This window comes from Armigeres subalbatus, chromosome 3, assembly GCF_024139115.2.
Source record: "Armigeres subalbatus isolate Guangzhou_Male chromosome 3, GZ_Asu_2, whole genome shotgun sequence".
NCBI classification, from domain to species: domain Eukaryota; kingdom Metazoa; phylum Arthropoda; class Insecta; order Diptera; family Culicidae; genus Armigeres; species Armigeres subalbatus.
In genome coordinates this window covers 241,703,426-241,729,202 of record NC_085141.1, presented here as the reverse complement: position 1 = coordinate 241,729,202, position 25,777 = coordinate 241,703,426, and the positions used below count along the sequence as shown (strand labels likewise).

The 25,777-nt window shown below is 39.2% G+C and overlaps 1 protein-coding gene across 1 annotated transcript in view; it reads right to left on the bottom strand.

Annotated features, from left to right (window-relative positions):
• LOC134227381 (uncharacterized) overlaps positions 1-25,777 on the bottom strand; it is an 831,489-nt gene that overhangs the window by 649,670 nt on the left and 156,042 nt on the right. The window contains exon 2 of the mRNA XM_062708800.1: positions 18,731-19,610. Coding sequence (XP_062564784.1) covers positions 18,731-19,600 — 870 coding nt within the window. The 5' untranslated portion in view covers positions 19,601-19,610. The remainder of the gene's footprint in view (positions 1-18,730; positions 19,611-25,777) is intronic.

The following is a 25,777-nucleotide window of genomic DNA, read 5'->3' as shown; positions in this document are numbered from 1 at the left end:
GAGCTTGTCTGACTTTGGCGAACCAATTCCCATCCCTCGCAGCAGCCAATCGCCCGAAGCGTTAGCCAAGACAAACGACTTTTTATCGCTGTGCTGTTCGAAGGGGAGGGATCCGAATTGCATATAGGTGTACGTCTTTAAGTTGCAAAAGAATGTTTTTAATCCGGAGGGGATTTTTCTTCGGCTTTCGTACCTTATTCGCTACAATCGCATCGTTTTGCCGTCATCGCCGTCGTTCCTTCGACAGCGAAGAAAAATGCTTTTCGGAATCACGAGACTGTCGGCCGGTCTGCTCATAGATACCCAAACTCGGCACTCGGTTTTCGCTTTAACGTCGGTCTGGGTTTGTCTGGAAGATATCCACTGTTCCTTTATCCTGTCGAGTCTTATCTTCTGCTGGCTGGCGCTTCCGCTTCATAGTGCGATCCACCTGTACACACGGCACAAGTCCCACAGGAGCTGCCACATTCTTCCGGAAGTCAGACACTTGAATCCCATTGATTTGCATTTAGATTGTAAATGTATGGATTGATTCGGTAACGGAATGCAATCATAGTCCTCCTCCCAGTGTCCTGTCTTTGCGCTATGCGGACCATTCCGGACCGGTGTGTGGGCGGTGGACCTGGCTGACGAGAATGCTTCCATTTCACTCGTCAGTGCTTCCATTAGAGAGGAGGGAATCAGTCCCAAGTCGTCACCGTCCTGGCAAAAGTGGACCAAACCGAAACCCGTGTGTCTCCTGTCTTATCTGGTTTCGGAATTTTAACGAAAGAGAAGGAGAACCTATCGCATAATCCAGCTAGCTTTGAAGCAGAAAATCCACTTTGAAGTTGATATACTCTAACAACGTCTATTCGAAAAGGAGGCCACCCGCTGCCGGCTGGGGAATTCCTAGTGGGTAGCTGAAAACTGTAGAGTGTACGGTTTCCTGATTTTGCCCAACCCACTCCTACGCTGCATGGCGGCGCGATCCACCAGGGAGTTTATTAAATTATGTCAACTGTGAAGAGATTCGCTTCCGGGGAAATTTGATACTGGCTGCTTGCACGCTTTTGGTCCAGTCACGTTCGGTCGAGAGGGCTCATTGCCTTAGTTTTACTGTTGCTCGACTTGTTTTTTTGCTAGTGTGGTTGTTCTCTCAGTTCAAATCACCCCCCAACATCATTGGATCACAGTAATTTTGGATTAACCAACCCAACGAAAGGTGCTTGGGTTGATGTTTGCTACTTGACTGTTGGATACTTTGTACTAAATGATCATTTTTAGTCATCAGATTTTAGTCAGATTTTCATCAGCCATTATATTACGGCAAGTAAATTACGAAACGCTGAATACCGCTTTATGGATTTGACTAGAAACCGTTAACCGATTTAATCAATAGTTTACCTGTTTGTAGTATTGCATGTGACGAATATTTTGATTGCAACCTCAATGTGCATAGGTCGAGAGTTCACTAAATAAAGGATCAATAACGGCCACGTCCTTATGATCATCTGGGAAGGGAAATAATGTTGATGTGACAACCGTTTTTAATGAAGACCGAGATCACGTCTGCATCTCCACCAGAGCCTAAAATATTCATCTCCATGAACCAACTTCGGTCCGAATTTTGACAAATATCGCATGATTATTCAAAACATAGAATGACATAGTCAGACGACTACTGCACAAACTCATTCATTCGACTGTCACTGAGTGTGCTTACTATGTGCAGATAAAAACATAATTAGCATTGTTCATGTTGATGTTTACCGTTGAAAGTGCCTCGCGGATGAAAATCGGATTCAGTTCTATGTGATAAATTACTTTACTCATCAGAAACATGTTCAGATATCAGATAGTTTATCAATTTGTAGAATGTGCATAAATATTCAATGACTAATATTCAATCGAATATTGACAGTCCAGAGCCGACTATGAATGTGTCTGGAAGTGAGTTGACAAGTGAAGACAGGTGGACTTCACCAAAAAATTTCGATTATTTTACACTCTGATCTCCACAATTGCCACAGGAGGGAGTTTTGTTAGTGGGACGGGGTAAGTAAGCAGTTGCACGGATCAGGATTCACCTTGGTAAGTGATGCGATTCATACATCCTCAAAAAGGTAAAAACAAATATGCAAAAAAACAACAACAAAACAACAAAAACAATTAATTATGTTGACTTGTATATTAATTCTAACGTATATCGTCACATATAATGACGATCTATTCAATAAATTCTCGCTTAACTTTTCAAAAAATCCTAAGTAACATTTTTTCATGAATTAATTTGAATAGCGCAATCAACAGAACCACATGAAAGCTATTGATTGCAGTATCCAGCTTTTTATTATAGCTGCGGATAATTACCATAGTTGATTTTGACATTTACCGTGTACAGATTTTATGGTATTTGCAATCCTAGTAACCTTAGGAGACTAACTGAAAAAACTAACACGTCAAAATATTGGCATTGTTTTGATATCCAATAATATTTTTTATTAATGCTTCAAGATATTTTGCTTTGTGTTTAATACTTTCTTTATATTTTAGATGGACATGCATTCAAAACAGGACAACACCGGTTGGAAAAGCTTTTTATTTACAACTGTTCATGCATCATTTACAAAGCTACGATTTGGCTGGCATACAGAGCATGTCAAAGGAAATGAAATTGGAGTAGAAATATTTTGAAGATGGATTGACCGAGAGGGAGGGAATGTAGGAGCAGAAACTTGATGTCATATATTAACCCAGACCTAGATTACCCGAACGAAATTTCGTATGGTTATTCGGGCTTTACTTTCTATATGCAAAGACAGTTCTCGACTAAAATCATTCTTATCTTTTTGTTTTCATGCGTAAACTTTTAAATTAGACAATCCTCGCTTGTACTTATAAGAAATTCGGAGACCGTGTTATTTCCCGCACTTCTAAAACCGATTCTTACGCCGATTTAGACGTTTAGCTTAGACTATTCCTAGAAAAGCGAGAGGCAAAGGAAGAAGGTGTTAAATGAGCATATCCTAAGGGCAGAATGATATGACAGCTATCCTCATTCGAATTGAGATAATTCAATTATCCTCATATTATTCGAGTACTATCCTTAGCCCATATATTACAAATTTTCCATGAATAAAGCTAATCGCTAAAGTCCATCCAAATATTTCAAATTCAGGTCAAAATAAAGACAGCTTTTCAGACAATTTTCAGTTCTTATAGAATCTAGTTGAAAACAACCGTGGACCGTACCGGAGTAATGAGGAAATAAAATGTATATAAATTTTAGGATTAATAAATGTGTTTAGATCCTACTAGTTCGAAGCGAAAATTTTTGACATGTCAGTTATTGAGCATGCCTTCAATGCTACTTTGATTGCGCTATAATATCAGTTCACGGCATCTGTCAAAACTGAATTACCATAGTTGATTTATGGTTAGCGTAAAAAGCTGGATTCAAATAAATTCATGAGAAAAATGTTACTTAGGTCCTTTTAAAAAGTTAATCGAGAATTATTAAATGAAAAAATAGAAGCACGTTTAAAATCGGATCTATCTTTTTTAGTTTTATTCCATTTACAAGTAAACAAAAACAGACTGCGAACTAAGAAAGCATCTTCTTGAAACTGCTCGGGTCGATCAAATTTTTTCTACAGAGCGTTTGAGATTTGCGTCTAAATTAGTTAACCCTTTCTCAATCCAAATGCACAGTTCATCAAACATTGTAATATTTCCGACACTTACTTTGCGCTGCCAGTTTTTAACCTTTGCTTGCAAATTGTCTCTGAGCTGAATCAGATTGGTTTTCTTGTCAAAGTTTAGCGAGTTTAGCTGATGTCTGATAGGTGAGCGAGACGTTTCTGCCATTCTTCTTCATTGAGTTTGACAAGTGAAAAACGTCAAGAATATTGCCTTTTGAAAATCAACAAAACGTGACCTCGTGATCTGCATTTATTTATTTGCATAGTTTTTCGTACAAACATGTGTTGAAAGCTTTAGATTTGATTCACATTAATGATAAAAGTATTTTTGCAATTGTTACAGAAGTGTCTTACAAACAAAGACATATCGGTCAATCATACATTGAACATTAATTCCTTTGGCATGAGAAGCAAGCTATTTTCTTTTCGCTGAAATCTTTATTTTGATCCAAGCATGATGCACCATCAGTACAAACTCCCCCAACTTTTATTCACTGTTTGCCATCTGATTCAAAAAAGATATTTACTGCAGGATGTCGGAGTCTTTGGCTGTAGTTTTCGAATCACTAGAGAAAACGAAACTCCTCTTTCAATTCTCCTGATTCCGGGGACCGCAGAAACTGTTTCGTGTATAACTAACGAGGTGTCACTCTTTCTGAGGAATTTAGCGTCGATTTAAGTCGATTTACGGTTTTATTGACAGTGTAAAAGGATAAATTGGTACAATTAGCCTCAATTTGGCAGTGGCAAATAATGTCAAAACAAATGAGCCATCAACCTGTCCTGTCCTTACAAATAAAAACTTCAACTGTTCCCCATACAAATCTCCACGCAAACACAAACCGCCCTTCTTGCGCCACCTCCAAATCGTTCCTTCCGGAACTCCGCCAGGACCTGGATCCAAACCAGCAAGCATTCACGAAACTTGAATCTTCCCACTCCATAAAAGCTACAAATACGTAGAAAAAATAACTATCAAACAATTATTTATAATCCAAAAATGGGAAAAATAAAAAAAGTGACGGAAGCAAGACAGAGGCAAAATAATCGCGTCAACACACGAGCACGGCACACTTCGATCCTTCAATCGAAGATACTTGAATCATTAAATCCAATAACGTAAATACGACTTCGCCATACTCAAAAAAATTGAGCCTTTCAAACAAAATACTTTTGTAGTCATGCTCTTAATTATCAAAATATGTCATGGAACTGACATCGTAGTATCATATGAACTTTAATAATAATGCTTTTTGGTCATATGGGCCTATAAAAATAATTGGGTAAATCATTCATATATTTTGATAGAAAAAAAACATACACCTGAGATTTTTAGACACAAAGCGCAATGAAGGCTTAGCTTTTCAACGATGTATTAATATTCTAAATTGGTGGTCGAAAAATGGTTTAAACAAATTTGTCAATTGAAAATTAAGGACAAGACTCCCGGAATCCAAAGCAGTATGCAATCGCGTTTTTAAAAAAGTTCCATCGCAGCATGCGTGGAATAATAAAAATGACAGTTGTGTGTGGCTTCCGCTTTGAATGGGGTGCCCTTGAAAACGCGGCTACATGCTGTTTTGGATTCCGAGAGGCTTGTCCTTAAGGCTCCACTGACCTCTGAGATCGGTTATGAAAAATTGTAGTTATGGTGATGTATCACACCGCTTATGAGAATATTAAAAAATCAAAACATTGCCTTTATCAGTCGATTAAAATGTTTCCAAAATCTAATTACAAAGTTGCAACAACATTTTGGACTGTTTTTGTCTCACCCGTTCCAATAGATGTTGTTCTGACGGTTGAGGCATGCTGCGAAAAAGCATACAACGCAATGATGTTTTCTGAAGTAGCTATGGCTCTCTTGTTTTTCAAGAGCTTCGTAATAAGTCGGAGATAATTATTTCTGAGTAACAAAGGATAATAATATTCCAACATATCTGGGTAAAATCTGACGTAGCAACTGAAATGCGAGTGTTTGCATTAGATTATTTCCCACTAGATCTCGTTCATAAAACAGAAATTTCTCAAAATATACAGCCGAATTTATATCGCAACTATATCGCAAAAGTAATTCCCATGAACTGTATGCATCGTAAGACTCACTTGTCGAAAAGCTTCAAAGATCTAGCAAATGTGAATACAAGATAGTCGTAAACATTGGAATCATATGATGTGGATTGGGTATATGATCTGAACTGGTACATTATTTCAGCAACAAAAAACGTATAGTTATTGATTGCTATTGCTATAAATATGGATGGGTTCGAAAAGGGAAACCATGCGGACTGAGTCTCTCTGAATATATCAAAGGCTATAACCGTTCGGTGGATTTCTAGAAGAAACAGCAAATACTTGGTGGTTTTGGCGCCACTCCCGCGAACGAGAAACCACCAAATCAAATTTCGTATTGGCCCGATTTGTGCTGATTCTTTTCCTCGGGTCGACTGCTAAACGGACGCAAAAATTCTTCCACATGTATTTCGTTAATAATCTCCCAAACTGGACAACTTAAGCTCACGAACACCAGTCAGTGTTAAGCTCACGAAGCCGAAAACATCAGACATAAAAACGGTAAACGTAATGGGGATCGGATGGAGTTTTCCAGCACAATACAATTTGCATTTATTTCATTCATTCGGGTAATGTAATGCAGTTTGATAAGGCGGGCCTTGACGGATGCACGAGTTATATCCTGTCCGAATTCTACGGTGATGCCCGGTTCCACTCTAGTCGAACTTTCAAAATTCAGCTCATACCAAAAAGCACCTATGCGCTGGTCCAACGCGAATTAATTTTAGCAGCTTATGTTAGAACCAAAAATATTTGAAACTAACTTTTGTGCCTTTCACTAAACACTACTTCATAGAACACAATTCTTCGCGAAATAATGATCAGACGGACTGACATCCGTATCGCACCTTTCTAGGCGGAAATAAGAAATTTGAAGAAAAAAAACTAATTGAATGTTCGAATCTCACTCCGGTTATATTACGCTTAGCTTGCAATAGAAACGTAGTAAAACTAAAAGTACTTACTTAATACATATTGTATTCAACTTAGGGACAGTTGATTTGAAAAGTCCAAGAAAATCCCTCACTTAATAAAGGTAGAGAGGAAGCTGATTTGTTGATATTGTGAGGTCTATAAAATAATTAAATGCAATCTCACTCTTTGGGAGAGTTTAATAACCCTATTATTATCACACTAAAAAATTACGTCTCCGCAAAGCGTCATACACGACTAAGCCCACCAAATAAAAAAAAAATATTTGCACTAACTTTTGAGATTCTGTAAGATTTTCGCCAATTTAAGAAAAAAATTATATACCGATCGTCTATGGTCGGCAAATTGGGGTGCTGTCTATGTGTTTGAGTTCACAAAATCTTATCCATTTTTTTGGCACTTATCCTTATCCAATTTGCTTGCAACTGGTTGCATTTAATGGAAAATCCTATTAAGGTTCCCCCAAACACACGTGACCGAACAATCACGACGGGATTCTATACTAAATTTCATGTAAACTTCAAACGGCTTGTGCTAAATCAGTTTTAATCCAAATGAGCTCAAATTTTTAGAGGACACTCAGAACATGATAAATCTAGACTAACATTTGAAAAGGGCGTAACAGCCAAAATTTATTCCTTGTCCTTCTGATTCTTCGTCTACGTATAAAGCTATATATGTGGACGAAGAATCAGAAGGAATAAATTTTGGCTGTTACGCCCTTTTCAAATGTTGGTCTAGAAATAATCAGATGAGCGCTGTGGAGCAAAATCGATTTTTTGAACGGTATGGTATGGAACGGTACTGTTTCTGTTGATATTCATTTGTTGTGATTTCAGGTTCGATGTAATCAGGATCTGTTCGTTGCTCGGTGGGATTTTCTTGCATTTCTCCGCCTTCTCGGATTCCTGAGTCTTCTGCTAGTATATGACTGGAGCTTGATGAATCGTTTTCGGTGTAACGGTCAATTGGCGAGGATATTGGTGGTGATAACTCGGTGATCGATGCTCCCTGATGTTGCCTGATGTTTCTTCGAGTCGCATGCAAGTTGAACAGTCTATTTACCAGTATCCGAGGATAGTTTTTGTTGGTGAGATGTTGAATGACGATCGATTTTTTCTCTCATAGTTTCAATTGGTGGATAGCTAACGCGATGAATGAAATTGTTTGCGACATTCAGGAATACCAATTCAGCATTCTCCTAGAAGCAATTTCTTTCGTGTACCATTCTGTCGTTAATGTTTGGTCAAAGTTTCTAATCACTTTAGTATCTAGGAAAGGTAGCTTGTTATTTTTCTCTAGCTCTATTGTGAACAATATAAAACAGTAAGAGATTATCGCACTAGAGTAAAAGACCCGATAGAAAAAACAGAGCATAGCAACGTTATATAGGGGAACGGTTCGGCACTTCATACCATAGTTCCTATTTCCATCTCATAAAAAACAAAGCAATGAAAAGGAATTTGATTTGTTTTTTGTGATTTTTTTCAGCAGTGAGCACGTATGTTGGCAAAAAGAAGCGACAATATTGGTGCTGTATTTCTCTGTTTTGCGATGAGACGAATATATGTTCAGTGAGATGGAAAATGGAACAGTTCTTCTACAAAATTAATAGGACATTGTATAGATAACAACCACAGATTCTACTTAAATAATGGTGCACTAAACACATAAATAATAGATAAGGTACACTGGGGGAAGTGGAAAAAGGGGGTAAGTGTAAAAATCGACTTGAAAAATTTCAATTGTACAGACTTTACAGTTTTTACCACACCATAACATTGTGCAAAAATATACTTTAATGTTCACACTAATACTATGTTAAAATTTTAGGTTTCGCGAAAAGTTAATTTTTGCATTCATAAAATCAATTCTTACTTGCATAAATTGTTCCTTTTTCTTGTGATTTTGCACCACAGGTGACCATTATAATACAATTAAACTAATCACATTCAGTTTGTAGTGGTTTGTACGATGAAAGCAAATAATTCAAAGATTTTACACTTACCCCTGGTATTGAACACTGCGGGGGAAGTGGATAATGTTCTGATCACGCAATTTTTTTCTTCCCTCCGGGGTTTATTTCGATAGCTGTGAATCTTAATATGTTCCTTCTTTGTTATCATTATGATTTCAGTGGTGATTGGACATAAGAAAACGCCTGATTAATCCACCCATCGGTGTTGATGCCTTTCACATGTTTTACATATGAAAAAATGTATGAGAAAGATAAAAATAGCACTGATAGGTGAATATATTCCATAATACATATTTATTTGTAATTATAACAAGTTTCACCGTTGAATGCAATTTGTTGCGAACAAATCGGTTAGGGACAAGTGCGTGAAAATAGGTTATTATTTTGTACGTGTATTGTGCACACACATACACACAAACACGCACACACAGACATCATCTCAATTCGTTAAACTGAGTCGATAAGTTTATAACACTGTAAGTCTCATTCTTCCTCAAAAAAGTTCATCTTTGGGGCGAACATACAGATTTTATGACACTTAGTGTTCGAGAAGGCACAACCACCCCACCCCTAGCTATTACAAGAGTTCCTTGGGGACCTATTCCTTGAATCCATCGAAATTATTCAACAAAAGATACTAAGAGCGATTATCATCTTGATTTTAATCATATATCTCTACTCATCACTATTGAAGGTCAAGATATCTTGGGTTTTCCACTTACCCCATTTCACTAGGTTAAGTGGAAAAATAACTCCTAAATTTCAAATCTATTTTTATAAAGTTCAAGCGACTAAAATGGTATGAATACCCGCACAGTTGGTGCAAAATGGACTATTTTTGAGAGCCCATAATGATTGAATGCATTTAGATCATTTAAACTGGTTTTACAATAAGTTGAACATGAACTATCGATTTTTCCTTTTCCACTTCCACCTTACACGCAAAACAGCGTTCCTGAATTGGGTATACCCCGTTAGGCATAAGTATGTTAGGCATAAAGACGTTAGGCATAACGGACGATAGGCATAATGTACGTTAGGCATAAAATTACCCAAAGAACAGCCTATGACATAAAGAAGGCAGAATTACGTCCGTTATGCCTAGCGTCCATTATGCCTAACGTACTTATGCCCAACGTCGCGGACTTCCTGAATTCGTGAACCAGAAAAAATACACCGTGATTTAATTCATGGATTCGGGAACACCAGTCATGATTTCCAGAACGTTCCAGAAAACGTGACTGTTGTTCCCGAATCCGTCACGTTGTTCCCGAAAAAATACACCGTGAACTTGTTAGTTCACGAATTCATGAACGCTTTTTTTGCGTGTAGAACCAACAAACCACACACACGGAACCGCGAAACAACTCACTTTATGGTTCCTTTCTCTCAAATCCACCCTTGCGTGAAAGAAGCCAAAAATAAGTAAAATGTGAAAAAATCCTGTGAGTACTCTGCCTTTACTCCCGTGTTGAATTTTCACCCACTATGATTTCACCATCTCAAATTTATGTTATTTTCACTCACTCGAGACTAGAGATGGGTGATCAGATCCGGAACCGTTAAAATGATCCGGATCTCTGAAGTAAGTGAATGATTCGTGGATAATTTTTTAAAAGATCCGCTTCACCAGATCAGCACATTATTTGACCATTTGTAAGGAAATGATTAATAGAAAAATTCATTGTTTGCACTCCATACGCTTGTGAACAAAAAAGAATGAAGTTATTGCCAATATACGTTTCAAAAGTATGAGCCTGATTGACTAACGTTTACTATTTTGCATTCTTCTTGCGTTTTGTTCTACGGATACGATGAGGTTGAAAGATCCGGATCATTAAAATGAATAACCCAGATCTGATCCGATCATCGAAGTGATCCGTTTTGCCCACCTCTAATCGAGACTATGGTGAAAACAACTCAAATTTGGTTTCTTCCACGGAACAGCTCACGTTGGGTCGATGCAGCTCTCTTTGTTTGTGATATCATTCAAGAGAGGGAGTGAGAAAACTACTTACTTTTGAGTTAAAAATTTGAACTACGTACTCAAAGTTGAGTTCTTTAAACTTTTTTTTTAGGTTCTTTATTTTTTCTGTGCACACTCCCTTTATGGAGATGTGTCATATCACTAACACACCCAATACGGTAAATCATCGCGCTGACGTTGGTAACCTAAGCTCAACATATGCAGCCGTGCTTCACTCTATTGGCAAGAAGCTTCAACACAAATAAAAAGTTATAATCCCCCATTTTCAATTTTACAGTTGAAGTGCTAAAACTATAAGGTGCCCACAAAAACTAGAATAACAAATTTAACTTTGAACCCTACGGAGATTAATGTATGTTTGTTAGTTTATAATGTTTATTAGTTTTTTGGTAGCTGACAATGATCCATATTTTGAATTAACTTTTTAGACTGATGTACACCACAAACTTGACACTTACAATTTTATGTTCAACCAAAACCAAACGAAAAACGATAACACTGACTGTAAGTTTAAACATAAATTGTAATATTCAACATAATACTGAAACATAATTACAGTTCCCCTGAAGAAGACCCGAAAAGTGGTCGAAACGTTGGGATAAAATCAAAATTATCGTTTGATTACCAAGACTGCATAGCCGAAACGTAGCATAATTACCCCGATCAGTCGAACTCCCATTGCAACTGTATATTTTTTTCCAATACTTACATAATCTTGTTTTTCAACTTGTTTTAATTAATAAACCTGGATGCTATCGCGCTTTGCAAACACTTGATGAATGAAAGCAACTAAAAATCTGAAAAAGATGATACGCGATGCAATGATGAAAAAGGAAATATTTTTATAGTATATGAAAATGTACTACTTTGGAACTGGTCGTACAGACTAGCATTCGACAACGGATAGAACACATAACACCCTGTCGACCAGTGGAGAATTTTTCGATCACGAAAAGATTCCTCCTTAACGGGGGCGGGAATCGAACCCGCACTCCCTAGCACATGCGTCTAGACGATTGGCGATGCTAACCGCACGGCCACGAAGTCCACAATTATTTTGCTTCAAAAGACAAAAACGTCAAAAGTTATCATATACATGCCCTCGAATGTAAAAAAAAAACAGATTAACTTCACGATAAAAAAAAGGCTTCAAACGTTGCATGCTGAATAAGCACTTCACCAACCTCCGATATTTGTTGGGTTGGATAGGTTAGGTGAGTTAGGGGTCGGATGGCAGTAATCGTAAAAAGCTGTCGAATTTCCTTTTGCTTTATTTCCCAAGGTACCACACCATTAAACTTGTGCTTCCTGCTCCTGGTAATCCTGGCGTTTTCTTCTGGTCGTTGAAGGGCGATATTAACTGCAGCTGTGCATTCTTATCCATAATAGTAAGAACGTGATGATAATTTTCACATCTGTGCACCAGCACAACGGAAAGAGTTCCCAAATGGACCAAATGTAATTAATATCCATTGATTAGTTCTTAACATACATTCTTTTATTACATCACTTACATTGCATATGCCGGAATATTTGAATTTTCCTCAAAATGTGATCCTCTCAATGTTTCAGAATCTCTAAAGTTAGCGAAATGAAAAAAAGCGAAAGCTTGGATCAGACTACGAAAACCCTCCACTCCAACAAAAAAGCGAATGTATGGGAATCCGCTGGAAAATGCGATGCATCGTAGAAATGAGACAAACGTAACGAAGCAACTCGAGTTTCTTCCTGCCACGACGACGACGGCTTCTTTCGCAGCTGTGTGATACGAAAATAAACTGCAGAAACAAGAGTTCATACACCATCAACCTATGTATGTACGGTGCGGCTGAGATAGTCCTGTTTTCTCAATGTATAAGCTTTGCGGCACCTCCTCGGATCCGTATCGTCCCTTTGCCACTCTCTTCGCAGTACACCTACAAAGCTCGTGCGAGTTCCATTTATTTATTCATTTCATAAAAATGTTATAACCATAATGCTCAAAGGATCTGCACTCGGTTGCAACATCGCCCCGTGCTCGAATCCTCGCACGCTCTCGCCATAGTCTGTGTACCGAATGGGTGCCGTTAGCGAAGGCAGTCCGGTGCTATGTTTGTTCATATATTTTTATTGATTCCTCTCTATGATGTTGAACTCGAACTCGGAAATATAATCATATATGCAAACGTGTATGAATAACATCAAACGGAAAAAAGGCTTGTTCCATCGCTGGTCTTCGTCACTACCTTGATTGGACCATAAGCGGAGGACATAAGCAGCATGCAATCATAATCACATGCCGTCCTACCGTTTTGCACCGACGTTGTTGGTGGTGTGCAGAGCTGAGTCTTTATTATTGCTCAGTGGAAAATAAAAACAGCCGCCGGAAGCAACATCTTCCTGGGAATATGTGCTGTCTGCATCCCGGTCGACCATCATCGCCGGGGCTGCTGGCGGCGATGTCGTTGTCGCGCTAGGAAACGAAACAAACCATTCCATCAGCATAATATGATAGATGGGTTTATTTATTGCCGTTGTAGAATAGCACCATCTGAAACCGGAAGTAGATTCACAAGAGTGTTGTACAATGTTATGCGGGGAGCTTTATGGTCGTTACTGGGCTTGGCTCTCGCTTTTTGTTTCCCATGTTTGATGTGTGGTTTTTCTAGCGTTTACGTAAGCAAGAATGAAAATCACCTAATAATGGGATATTCCAATTGAACATAAGTCATGCGGCATGGAGGAGAGTGGTTTTATGAGGTGTTTGCATGAACAACAGTGTATATAAAATCAATCAGTTCCTATGATCATATTTGCTTTACGCATACTTGTAAAATACTAAAACGTTTGGTCCATTTGTGCTTTTTATTTGAATTGAATTCCGAGGATTTCCCGACTTGGACATTAATTTACAATGTTGTGAAAACTCATATAAGAATATGTACGTTATGTGGAAGATATTGATTTGGAAATTGTATTGAAGGTAACCACTTTCCCTTCGATGGGACTCGAACCCATGACCCTACAGTACGCTAGACTGGTGCTTTTTTTCCCTGTTGGGTATTTTAATCAATGAGACCATTTGTTAGATCTATTGTGATAACGGGTGCTTTAACCAACTAAGCTACGAAGGACCTCCGTCGGCCTTCGCAACCTAGCGGCTATTGAACGAGCTCGAGATTCCCAAATTGGACGCATAGTCAAATCACTCGCAATCCATATCTCAAGCAAACACTACCACATGTGTATAGAACACGTTCACATTAGAGGAGCGTGAGTATTTAGAATGTCTGGCGGCTATACACATTCTTCATCAGCAACTGTGCTGATCAAGTGAGGTTGTGTAAGCTTGTGTACAGTTGTGTTGTGTGAAGGAAGGAGGAAGCCAGAAGGAAGAAGAAAAATAAGGGAATATTGACAAAAAAGTGAGAAGGAAGAAAGAAAGAAGACGGAAAAGAAAAGCTGAAGAATGAAGAAGAAAGAGGGGAGTAGGAAGAATGAAGAAGGAATAAAGAAGCAGGAAGATTGAAGAAGGAATAAAGAATAAGTAAGAAGGAAGAAGGAAACAGAAAGATGTAAAAGAGAAGTAAAAAAGGAGAAAAAAAGAAGAAGGAAGAAGGTAAAAAGATTAAAAATGAAGGATGTAGGGTGAATGAAAAATGAAGAATTAAGGTAGAAGGAAGAAGTAAGAGAGATAAAAGAATAAGAAAAAAGTTGAAAGCAAAACGAATAAGGAAGAAGAAAGAATATATAAAGTAAAAAGAATGGAAAACAAAAAAGATTTAGGAAGACAGAATAAGGAAGAAAGAATAAGGAAGAAGGAGAAGGGAGAAGAGAGAAGAAAAAGGAGCAGGAAAAGCAAAGAAGGAAGAAAACCCAGATTGATCCACCTAGCGGCGTGATGCCTTTCTCGAGCATTCATAAAATGTATTGAAAAAATCACACAAGAACGGTCGAAAAAGCACTGTAGGGAAATATATCGAATTTTTTCTATAATTTTGCATGTTTTTGCTATGCGTTGCCACTATCCTTAAAAAAATCGATTTCAATTTTTTTTTCAATGAGGGAGGTAGAAGACAGAAGACAGAAGAAAAAAGGAAATCCTTTATTAACATTTTGTTCTTTCGACGTTTTGTTCTTTAGGCCTTTTGTCTTTCGACCTTTTGCATTTAACCCGCACTACCATTCTGCTTAGTCACGATTGGTCGACAACTAAGAAGCTTTGTCCAAATGCGAATATTTATTTCCATCTATTCAAGCGATATGTGTGGATGTGAGCGTGTATGTGGCCATTCCGCCGAACACCTTCACATTAAACGGAGTTGAGATTCTTCATCACCCGTCGTATTAGTTTCTCGAAATCCTTTGAGAAGATCTCTTTGAGGAGCATTTAACTTTTTTCCTGCACAAACATGTCAGTATAATCTTTTAAGGGTCGTTTGGCCGAATGCCACTAGGCCAAACAAACCATTAGGCCGAAACCCATCTGGCCTAAAGTCATTAGACCGAGTAGAACATTTTGCTGAATAGAACATTTGGCTGAATAGGACAATTGTCTGAATAGGACATTTAGCCGAATAGGTTATAGGGGCCCTCCTTAGCCGTGCGATAAGACGCACAGCTGCAAAGCTAGACCATGCTGAGGGTGGCTGGGTTCGATTCCCGGTGCCGGTCTAGGCAACTTTCGTCTTGAAAATTGTCTCGACTTCCCTGGGCATAAAAGTATCATCGTGCTAGCCTCATGATATACGAATGCAAAAATGGTAACCTGGCTTAGAAACCTCGCAGTAAATAACTGTGAAAGTGCTCAATGAACACTAAGCTGCGAGGCGGCTCTGTCCAAGTGTGTGTAATGCCAATAAGAAGAAGAAGAAGAAGAAGGTTATTTGGCCAAACAGATCATTCGGCTGAATAGGTCATTTGACCGAAAACGTCATTTGGCCGAGCAGGACATTTGGCCAAAATGGTTATTTGACAAGTGAGAAATGAGGTGTGAAAAGAGAGACGTCTCCATACTCACTTCTCATTTTTCACTGCTCACGTCTCACAGTTGTGCGACGTTTCACTTTTCACTTCGCACTATTCACTTTTCACAGTGAGAAGTGAGTAATGAGGAGTGAGAAGAGAGACGTCTCACTTCTCACTTCTCATTTCTCTTTTCTCACTGTAATGAATGAGTAGTGCAAAATGAGACGTCTTACTACTCACTTCTCACTTTTTACAGTGAGCAGTGAGAAATGAGAAGTAAGAAGCGAGTTTCTCTCACTTCTTATTCCACATTTCCCACTTCTCACTCAAAAAGTGAGTAGTGAGACGTCTCACTTCTCACTTCACACTACTCACTTTTCACAATGAGAAGTGAGAAATAGGGAGTGAGGAATGAGAAGTCATACTTTCCACTGTAAAAGTGAGAAGGGCGAAGTGAATAGTGATACGTCTCACAACTCACTGCACGCTTCTCACTTTTTACAGCGAGAATTGAGAAATGAGGTTAGGCGTTCCACTACTCACTTCTCATTTCTCGCTTCTCGCTTTAAAAATTGAGAGGTAAGAAATGAGTAATGAGACGTCCCACTTCGCACTACTCACTTTTTACAATGAGAAGTGGAAATAGAGGAGTGCTAAGTGAGACGTCTCACTTCTCACACCTCATTTCGCACTTCCCACTGTGAAAAGTGTGTAGTGTGAAGTGGATAGCGAGACGTTCTACTATTCATTTCACTTTTCTTACTTTTTACAGTTAGAAGTGAGAAATGAGGAGTGAGAATTGAGAAGTCTCATTTCTCTTTCCTCATTTCTCACTTCTCACTGTGAAAAATGAGAAGTGAGAAGTGAGTAGAGAGACGTTTATTTCTCACTTCGCACTACTCAATTTTCACAGTAAGAAGTGGGGAATAAGTAATGAGAAGTGAGACGCCTCACTTTTCACACATCAATTCGCACTTTTCAAAGGTCCTATTCGGCCAAATATCCTGTTCGGCCAAATGACCTATTCAGACAAATGACATATTCGGCCAAATGGCCTATTGGTCCAAATGACCATTTCGGCCAAATGACCTATTCGGCCAAATGACCTATTCGGCCAAATGTCCTATTCGGCCAAATGATCTATTCAGACAAATGACATATTCGGCCAAATGTCCTATTCGGCCAAATATCCTATTCGGCTATATGACCTTTTCAACCAAATGACTTTCGGCCTAATGGTCTGTCCGGCCAAATGATATATTCGGCCTAAAAACTTTCTAGGCCACCTTCGGCCAAATGGCATTCGGCTGAACGATATCCGGCCGAACGACCCCTCCCCATTATTTGCGCGTTGATCACAGTGGCCGGCAACAGCAAAAAACGCGATTCTTGTTGTATGCTGATTTTCGTCTTTTCGTGGAGTTCTAGCAAATGGACGTTGCTTCCGTTGGGTTTAGCCCCTACGACGATGGACAGAAATACCTGCCGTGTCCCTATATCGTTGAAAAACTAATTGATTTATAGGAGCGGAGTTTTTAAGCTTCGGGGAGTCGAGTTTGAGTTTTGTTGCGAAGCGGGCGACAATCGGTTGATTGTAGTTGAAGTTGATCGCGGGTTAGGCATTGTTGCAGAGCAGTTTAAAACTTTCGTAATCCACATCACACTTTTCTGCTATCGGTTTTTAGCAGCGTCATACAAAGTGCTACGAGTTTTATCTTGGTTGATTTTATGTTTTTGGTTTAGTGAAGTTCTGTACATTCCCTGAGCTTGTTTTAAATAAATAATTATTCAGCCTTTGGAAAAGAAAATGAAATTGAATGAATTTAATAATACTTATCATTGCTTACCAACTAAGTTCTATTCTTTATACGTTATAAACAAATACGATGAAAGGCAAAATTTCGGTGAAAATGTTCACCAAACAAACAAACGTAGCCTAAGTAACACATTTTGATTAGATTTGTTCGCCGTAACTCAAATTACATTTACATTTGGGGCCCTGCTTAGCCGTGCGGTAAGACGCGCGGCTACAAAGCAAGACCATGCTGAGGGTGGCTGGGTTCGATTCCCGGTGCCGGTCTAGACAATTTTCGGATTGGAAATTGTCTTGACTTCCCTGGGCATAAAAGTATCATCGTGCTAGCCTCATGATATACGAATGCAAAAATGGTAACCTGGCTTAGAAACCTCGCAGTTAATAACTGTGGAAGTGCTCAATGAACACTGCGAGGCGGCTCTGTCCCAGTGTGGGGATGTAATGCCAATAAGAAGAAGAACTCAAATGTTATCGAATTCTGTTATTTACAAACTGCGGCAATCAACTTGCTATATGTGCGCTACTCGGGGGACAGAAACGAAATCAGAAAACAAACGTTAAATTGGAGTCAATCAGGACGTCGCAGCACGGACTAACTCAAATTCATGGTACTCCATACTACAGTATAGTTTCCATAAAGAAATAGGAGAAGACGAGCATAATCTAACCTAGCGAAGGGTTGAGGCGATAGTAGGCAATCGCCAAGCATAAAGACCTTGATGTTGACTAGTTGTACAAACTGAATGAGCGCAGAACACTCATTTTTTATCCTAAAGAATGACCCACTAATGACTCACCCAGATAATAAATAGAATATTTAGGGCTCCTATTTTCCTTTCAAAAATCTTTATTTCTAGAACCCCATGAAGAAATGTGACTAAATGATGAAGGGCGGGATAAGAGGATTGATCCTACCGTATATCACCAAACTCGGGATTTAGTTAATCTACAAAACAATTTCAATTAAGAGATTGTTAGGTAACAAGAAGTAAGTAAGCATTACATTTGATAAACATGGCTGTTCTTCAAAAAGTATCATAAAACATGATGAAAGTGAACACATTGCAACTTGCATCTTAAGGGCTACTGTAGCTTTCAATAGCATACAGTCTGGTCCCCTACTACACGGAAGTTTTTGTGTTTGTTACTGCATAGATCGTCGAACATTTCTTCCACCAACAAAATTTCCAAACGAAACCCTGTGAAATGTTGATTACAAGACGATTGCCTTTATTTTAGCTTTTATGAAGCCGCTAGCCATTGTTCCCCCTTTTTTTCCTCTGTCGTGCGAAGCCCTCCTGCAGTTCACTCACCTTTTTGTTGTCTCGGAACTTGAGCCATCCGGATACAATAGTCTGATCGTTGGCAAGCACATCGGCCCCGTCACTGGCCGCATCTTCGCCCGTCGGGCTGCACACACTTCTGGCCGGCGAACTGAACACTCCCGGTTCCCCCAGTACGCTCTTGGCCGGACTCGAAAGGCCCCCGAAAGGGGCGTGATGATCCATTGGTGATTTACCGTGCACCGGAGAGCTGAACACTCCCGGCTCACCCAGCACCCCTTTGGCCGGTGACCCGTACGGAAATGGTTCCTTCCGTCGCAGCAACGGTGTGCTTTCGCAGGAACTTCCCCCGGCACTGCTCATCCCCCCGCACTCACTCTTCATCACACTGGCACTGAACTGGTTTCGGATGATGTTTTTCCGCATGCAACTGCTGCAGTCCGAGTCGCCCCGCTTCCGCATCACTGCCATCATCGGGGAATTTTTGGAAAACTCACTTTCTATTCGATGCACGCATCCCGACCCATCGACGGTGGCACGTAGCTTCTGCTGCGCACAAACACACTCGTGCACCTGATTGAACTTTCTCGATACGATGGGCGAATCGCTGAAGTCGACCTCGTCCGGGACCCCACGGCGGCCGCACATGGGCGAGCTTTTGTCTCGAATTACGCCCTGTAATTTGTCCAGTCGCCGGTTCGGCAGCGGGGAATTTTGTGCACTTTGGCTGCCACTTTCCAGCAGACTGTGATGATGGGGCTCCAGCCGGCGCGGTACGAGAGGTGAATTTTTGCACGACTCGGACCCGTGAAGATTGCCCAGCATGGCTGCGGCTGTTAGGGCTGGATGTTCGTTGCAGCGCCGTGGCGGGGTCGTGATTGGCTGCTGGTGGTCGGACATTGTGGCGTATCTGGAGGGGGGAGGAGAACAGATGAAAGCTAATTAGTTCTAGGTTGCTCGGTAAACTTGAGAAAATTGATGGGAATTGCATTTATTTATTCATAAATAACACCTAACTCTGAGAGTCATTCTATAGCAGAGTATGAATATTGGTGGAGCCAAATGATTGGAACTCTAATATCCTGTTGGATCCACCTTTTTTGTTGGAGAGTAAGAAATTTCTCGTTAATTCAAGATTTACGAGAAATCTGATAAATCATTTCGAAATCCGAAGTTTAAAAGCTTGCAACGAATTAACGAATTAAAGTGTTAACGCCACTTCAACCACACCAAACGGATGATGTCGTGCCATATTGATTAAAACCAAATATATTATATTAACAATATGGTTCACTTCGAGTTTTCCCATACAACGAAATGGCGAACAATTTGCCGGTGATAACAACATCATCTAGCGAGCAAAGAGGAATCTAAACATGTTTTTTTCTAGCTTGTGCTGGAAAACCCTCCTGCCATCTTCCGGTGAGTAGTCATACAGTTGTTCGATGTCATACAGTGTGGGGATGTCCATACATTTTTCAATAAATCGATTACCGGAATATCGACTTTGTTAAATGCAAACACTACTGTAAATATTTCGATGCAGCAGTGCAAAGCAGACAAACTACACCTTTGCTTCAATCGTTTAAACTGTGAAAGCCGTTCCGCAAACATTAAAATGATTGTTCCACTGTAAATATTTCTATCATTTTCTTGAGCAAGAAATTTGATTAATATTATCGATATTATTCCAATGCATCATTCTTCTTCCACCTTGGTGTCCTAAATTCCTACTGGAACTTAACACCTGCGTTTTAACTTATTATGAATTGAAAACTTTTTGCTGCCCACCATTGATTGAATGAATATGTATCTTGAGTGGAAAAGCCATGAAGATGACACTCATCCGATTGCGTTTTGTTATGTTGCGCTGATCATAATGGGTATGATTATTTTGTTACATTTAGACATGGAAAGTGAATTGAACAAGTCGCTTGGATTAAACGCGTCCAAACACCTTCGCTCAACTCACTTGAACGGACAGTAAGTTGAACATGTTCAACTCTATTGCAAGTAAATTGCAATCAACTAAGTTGTTCAATACATTTGCCCTTCCAAAACGTAGCATTACGGTGCGATATTTCCGCTAAAATTAATCACGCCCATTTTATTGTGCTTTCTCGATTTCGTATCCAATATCAGATATTTTTGGGATTTAATAGATTATTTTTCGATACTTTCGCAAGAAAAACTAGTTGAACGTACCCGACCTTGCTCAGGATTATCCAGTTTTCCGCGAGCGGTAATGGCCGCCAGCTTGCCTGCGGGTTAGTCTCTGATTTGACATTTCTGGAGGTCAACTGCACCCACCATTCGAGCATTTTGATCAATGTGGTATTAAAGAAGGCTTGAATTCATTGAATCAGCACCTTCTTATATGCTACATTGGTCAGAATGCTCGGAGCGGTGGGTGCAGTTGACCTCCAGACACGTCAAATCAGAGACTGAACCGCAAGCAAGCTGGCGGCCATTACCGCTCGCGGAAAACTGGATACTACAGTCGCTCTCCACATCTCGATATTGAAGGGACCATCGAGATAGGGAGAGATCGAGGAATGGAAGGAAAATTTTAATGGGTACTAGATCCAAAACAGCTTGTTGCTATGAAAAACGACAACAAAACAAATATCATTACTTATTGTTGATCTGTATTGTTATCGTCCAAATATGGTCTAGTAGCCTAAAAATTTGAAACATATCGACATAAGGAGAGTGAATCCAGAACAAAAAAACGATTACAACACATCGGGAGAGAAAGATTTCGAGTTAGGGATGTTATCGAGATGTAGAAATCCAAAATGTATGTAGATTGAAGGGACCGAGGAAACCATCGACATAGGGAGAGATATCGAGATATGGAACATCGAGATTTATAGAGTCGCCTATATTTTGCATTCTTACTGTAAATTGTTGAGTTCATTCAGCGCCGCACTCCAGAACATTTTTAGCGCGATCGTATTGGGTTTCCTTACAACTCGCATCAAAATTGTATTTTTACAATTTCTGAACTTTCTCCTCAAAATTTAGTGATATTTTATAACAGCGCAGTCCTCAAGACGAATCGATTAATGAGAAACCCGTACAAATCGGTCAACCCGTTCGTGAGTTATATTGCCTCAAAGGAAATGGAAACTCATTTTTATATAGAGAGATTGTACCACAAACGTTATTATGTTTAAATTGTATTTATATCAGACGCTCATTTCGGGCAGTTTGTTCACAAAATTTCGTTTCTCTCTGTCAAATCATATTCAAAAATTTAAAACAATTTGGGAATTCTCAAAAATGGGATTATGCATGCGAGCTTATTATTAGCATCGCTAATACTTTCACTACGTGAAAATATAGCTCTTATGAGCCAAACAAAATGGATACGTTTGCGTGCGTTTTGACAGTTTTCCCATGGGAAAACTGTCAAAACGCACGCAAACGTATCCATTGGGTTTGACCCTTTAAGCACAGACAAACAGACATAACACATTGAACATTTACTTATTAAATTCATCGTCGTTCAAACACTAACGACATCTATTGATTTCAGTTAGTTGGGCAAATCACGAACCAGATGGCGGTAGTGAGTAAACGTCAAACTCGAGCAAAAACGATGCGCACGCCACAAGTGATCGATTGGCCAACTAATGATTATTTGAATTGACCAGCAAATCAGTGAACGATGGAAATTTGACGAGTGTTATGTCTGTTTGTCTGTGCTTTAAGCTTTCTTTTCGTGACTATTTGAAAAAAATCTACCCAGGGGTCCCAAACAACTTTTTTTTTCTCCCTTAAACGGAACCTTTCAGTTGTAAAACAGTCAATTATTTACCACGTCACTACTAAATGAGTTTCCTCGATTTTTTTCTTCCAATCATCATATAAAAAATTAAGGAGGAATCGATTATTACCAAGTTATAGTCTAAATAACTTGTTTATTGAAGCTCAAACGTTAAAGAGCATAACGAAGCCAAACTCGATAAATGTATGTAATCCTCTGAAAATAGCTGAGAAACGCTTGGATGGAGATTATGCACTGGTTCGATATCTTTTTTACACATATACCCAATTCTTTCTCAACACCTGCCAAAATTGAAACTTGTTATGCGAATGAATAAGTTTAACTGGTGTCATAAAATTATTCAAAACGATTGATCATGCTAAACAATAATCTACCATAGTAAAATAAAAGGCTTCTTAGCCATGCGGTGATATCCCAAGCAACATTACAAGTTTTATTCCGTTCTAGGGATGGTTTTCAAGATCAATTTATAGGATCTAATAATAAAACCCAATATTACACGACAACTTCCCGATGACCACTATAAGTGTAAAATATGGCCAAGTGGCCCTCTCTAGATAACCACTATAAACCTATTATACAGGGTGTTCAATAAGTTCGGATACAAATGTTTGATCATTGTGTTTATAAGCCCAATGTACATATTCTGTACAAGTATTGGTGTCAGCGTTAGCGGTATATATACGCTAACGGATGTGAGTGGTGTTGACATTCTGTCACTTGTTGTTTGTTTATTACGCGCGGTGAAAATGGATTGGGGCATTGCAAACAGCATTTTTTGAAGATCAACACCGTACACCGCACTACAAAACTGAGATTTCGGGGATGATTGATACCCCCAGTGGGCCGGTGATAAGACGGAGATCAGCCCTACATGTTCCAATAGGACGATAACCCTTTATACACGGAACATGCGATTTAAGCCTTATATGGGGACAATTTCATCGACTTTTTGGACAAAACTTTGCGACCTCCCAGCTTCCCGGATTTGAACCCTCTTAACTTTCTTGTTTGATCCTTTATTATGTCAAAGCTGGACGAATACAAGGTCAGTAACTTGTACCAGCTAAAGACGAAATTCTCAAAATCTGGAACTAAATGCCCATTTTGACCGTAAGTGTCGCTTGCGTTGGGTTTTAGAAACGTTTGAAGCTCGTGAAGAAGTACAAAATAAAGGTCATTCCAGAAGAGATGTTACAAACGTTCCTTATAATCAATACTTTCAATGAAATGTAACCGGGAAAAGAAATAATTTAATTACAATTTTTAAACATTTTTTTAAAGTGTATTCGAACTTATTGAATACCCTGTAAGAGTATTTAGGGAAAAAAAGGGAATTTGGCTGCCGTAGCTGTGTAAAGTGTAAAGTGTAACAAAACATAAGTAAATTGATCAGGGTCACTTCCTTGCTGTTAAAAAATACCAGTGAGTTTAACCATTGCTTAGCGGTAATGTTTGCTAGCCAAATGTTGAATTCAATAAATTCGGCTCCGTAAGTGTGTGTGTGTATAACGATCGTCATATGTTGGGTAGTTTAATTATAACGTGTATCGAACTTTTTGGACGCGAGTTGGCGCCACATGTGGAGTCGCAGAATTTCGTGAGAGTGAATCATATTGTTAATATATTATGCATCTCGAGATAAAATAGAATACTGCGGCTTCCTGCTGGTTGCTTCTCAGGTAATCGCAACGATCACTAAACACAACAGTGTCGATGAAAATCTCACCCACTGTATGCACTTGCCATGATAAACACTCTCCATGTACGCAGTGATTCCGGTTGCCTCTCACTAAAACAATCGAACACTGCTGTCATTTCGCGAAAAGCACGTGGTTTTTTTTGAGCGGGAAAATTCTGCCTAACTTTTAACACGGCGGCTATCTTGACGTTTACCTTCGCAGTCGAGCCTGCGAGTGTAAGACCGCCGCAGCATTCTAGAAAAAGATTAGCGCGACAATAGTATATTTGATAAAAGTGTTGCAGTCAAATGAGCAAACAGCAACATGGTGTGCGAAACAGAGAGCGAGTAGGTACAATGCTAGAAGAATGTTAACTTCCACAGCAACCTCGTATAGCTCTCCAACTGCTGCAGCGTGCGTAAATTTCAATTTTGGTGCACCGGAATGGTCCCGCCGGATACAGTTCAGCGAGCTATATCAAATTTATTATACATTTCCACAAAAATATGCCTACCACACTTCATCTACAACATTTGATTTTCCGTTTGCATTCGATTAAACATAATCGATTAAGTTTGCAAAAAAACATCAAGCATCCCTATTTTTTTCATGATGACATTTTGAAGTGTGTGTAAAACGATCGTCATATTTTGGGTAGTTCGATTTACGTGTGTATCGATCCTTTTGGACGCGAGTTGGCGCCACATGTGGTGTCGCCAAAATTTCGTGAGAGTGAATCATATTGTTAATATAGTATATTTGTTAAAACTTTCGAAATAGTATAGAAAAGCAGCATTTGAGTTGCAGTCGTTTAGTACGCTTCACTGTCATGTTATCAATCATAACATCAATTTTGCTATATTGTTATATCCTTGCAAGATCATATTGTCATTCAATAGAACTACCCCATCTGTTGGCAGTTGAAATTCAGTTTACTCAGCAAGTTTTCCTATTAACTGAATTGAGACAAAGTTCTTCTGGTGGTTGGTCTTCTAAATAAGACCGGAGGAATGAACTCACTTCATCCGAACCAGAACGATGCAAACGCGTTGATGCAGAAAATCGATTGCCTCTAGTCCAGCTCGAATGTTTGCACCTTGCCGCACTGTGGGGAAAGGAGGTGGCCATAAATCGAAAAAATCACGTATTTGTCCTGATTAATACAATACTTGTTGGGGATGAAATTGTTAACCCCAAGCTACAAATCGTGGACAGTTGTAATACTCGCCCTTTATACCCACACACATCATTTCACTGACTCTCAATGTCACCTACACTCAAATTTGAATTATAAAGCTTATATATGTTAGTAAGTTCGTGACCCTGAAAGTGATCGCACCATTGATCTTAGCGCATTCCAAATTCCTTTGCAGGATCAATACTCTTTCTGAATGTAATGCTACAAGGTTAGAAATAACGTCTTTGTCGTCGATTCCATCGTTCTTTATTAGATCCATGTGGTATTTAGCCGTGGCTTAGAAGAAATAGTTCCCTTAGTGCTATATAAAGATATAAACTTACACTAGCATTGGATGGGCAATGCACTGTGAGTGCTTCGACCATGTGATTAAAATCACCCAGTCTGGCATACTAACGGTCGTG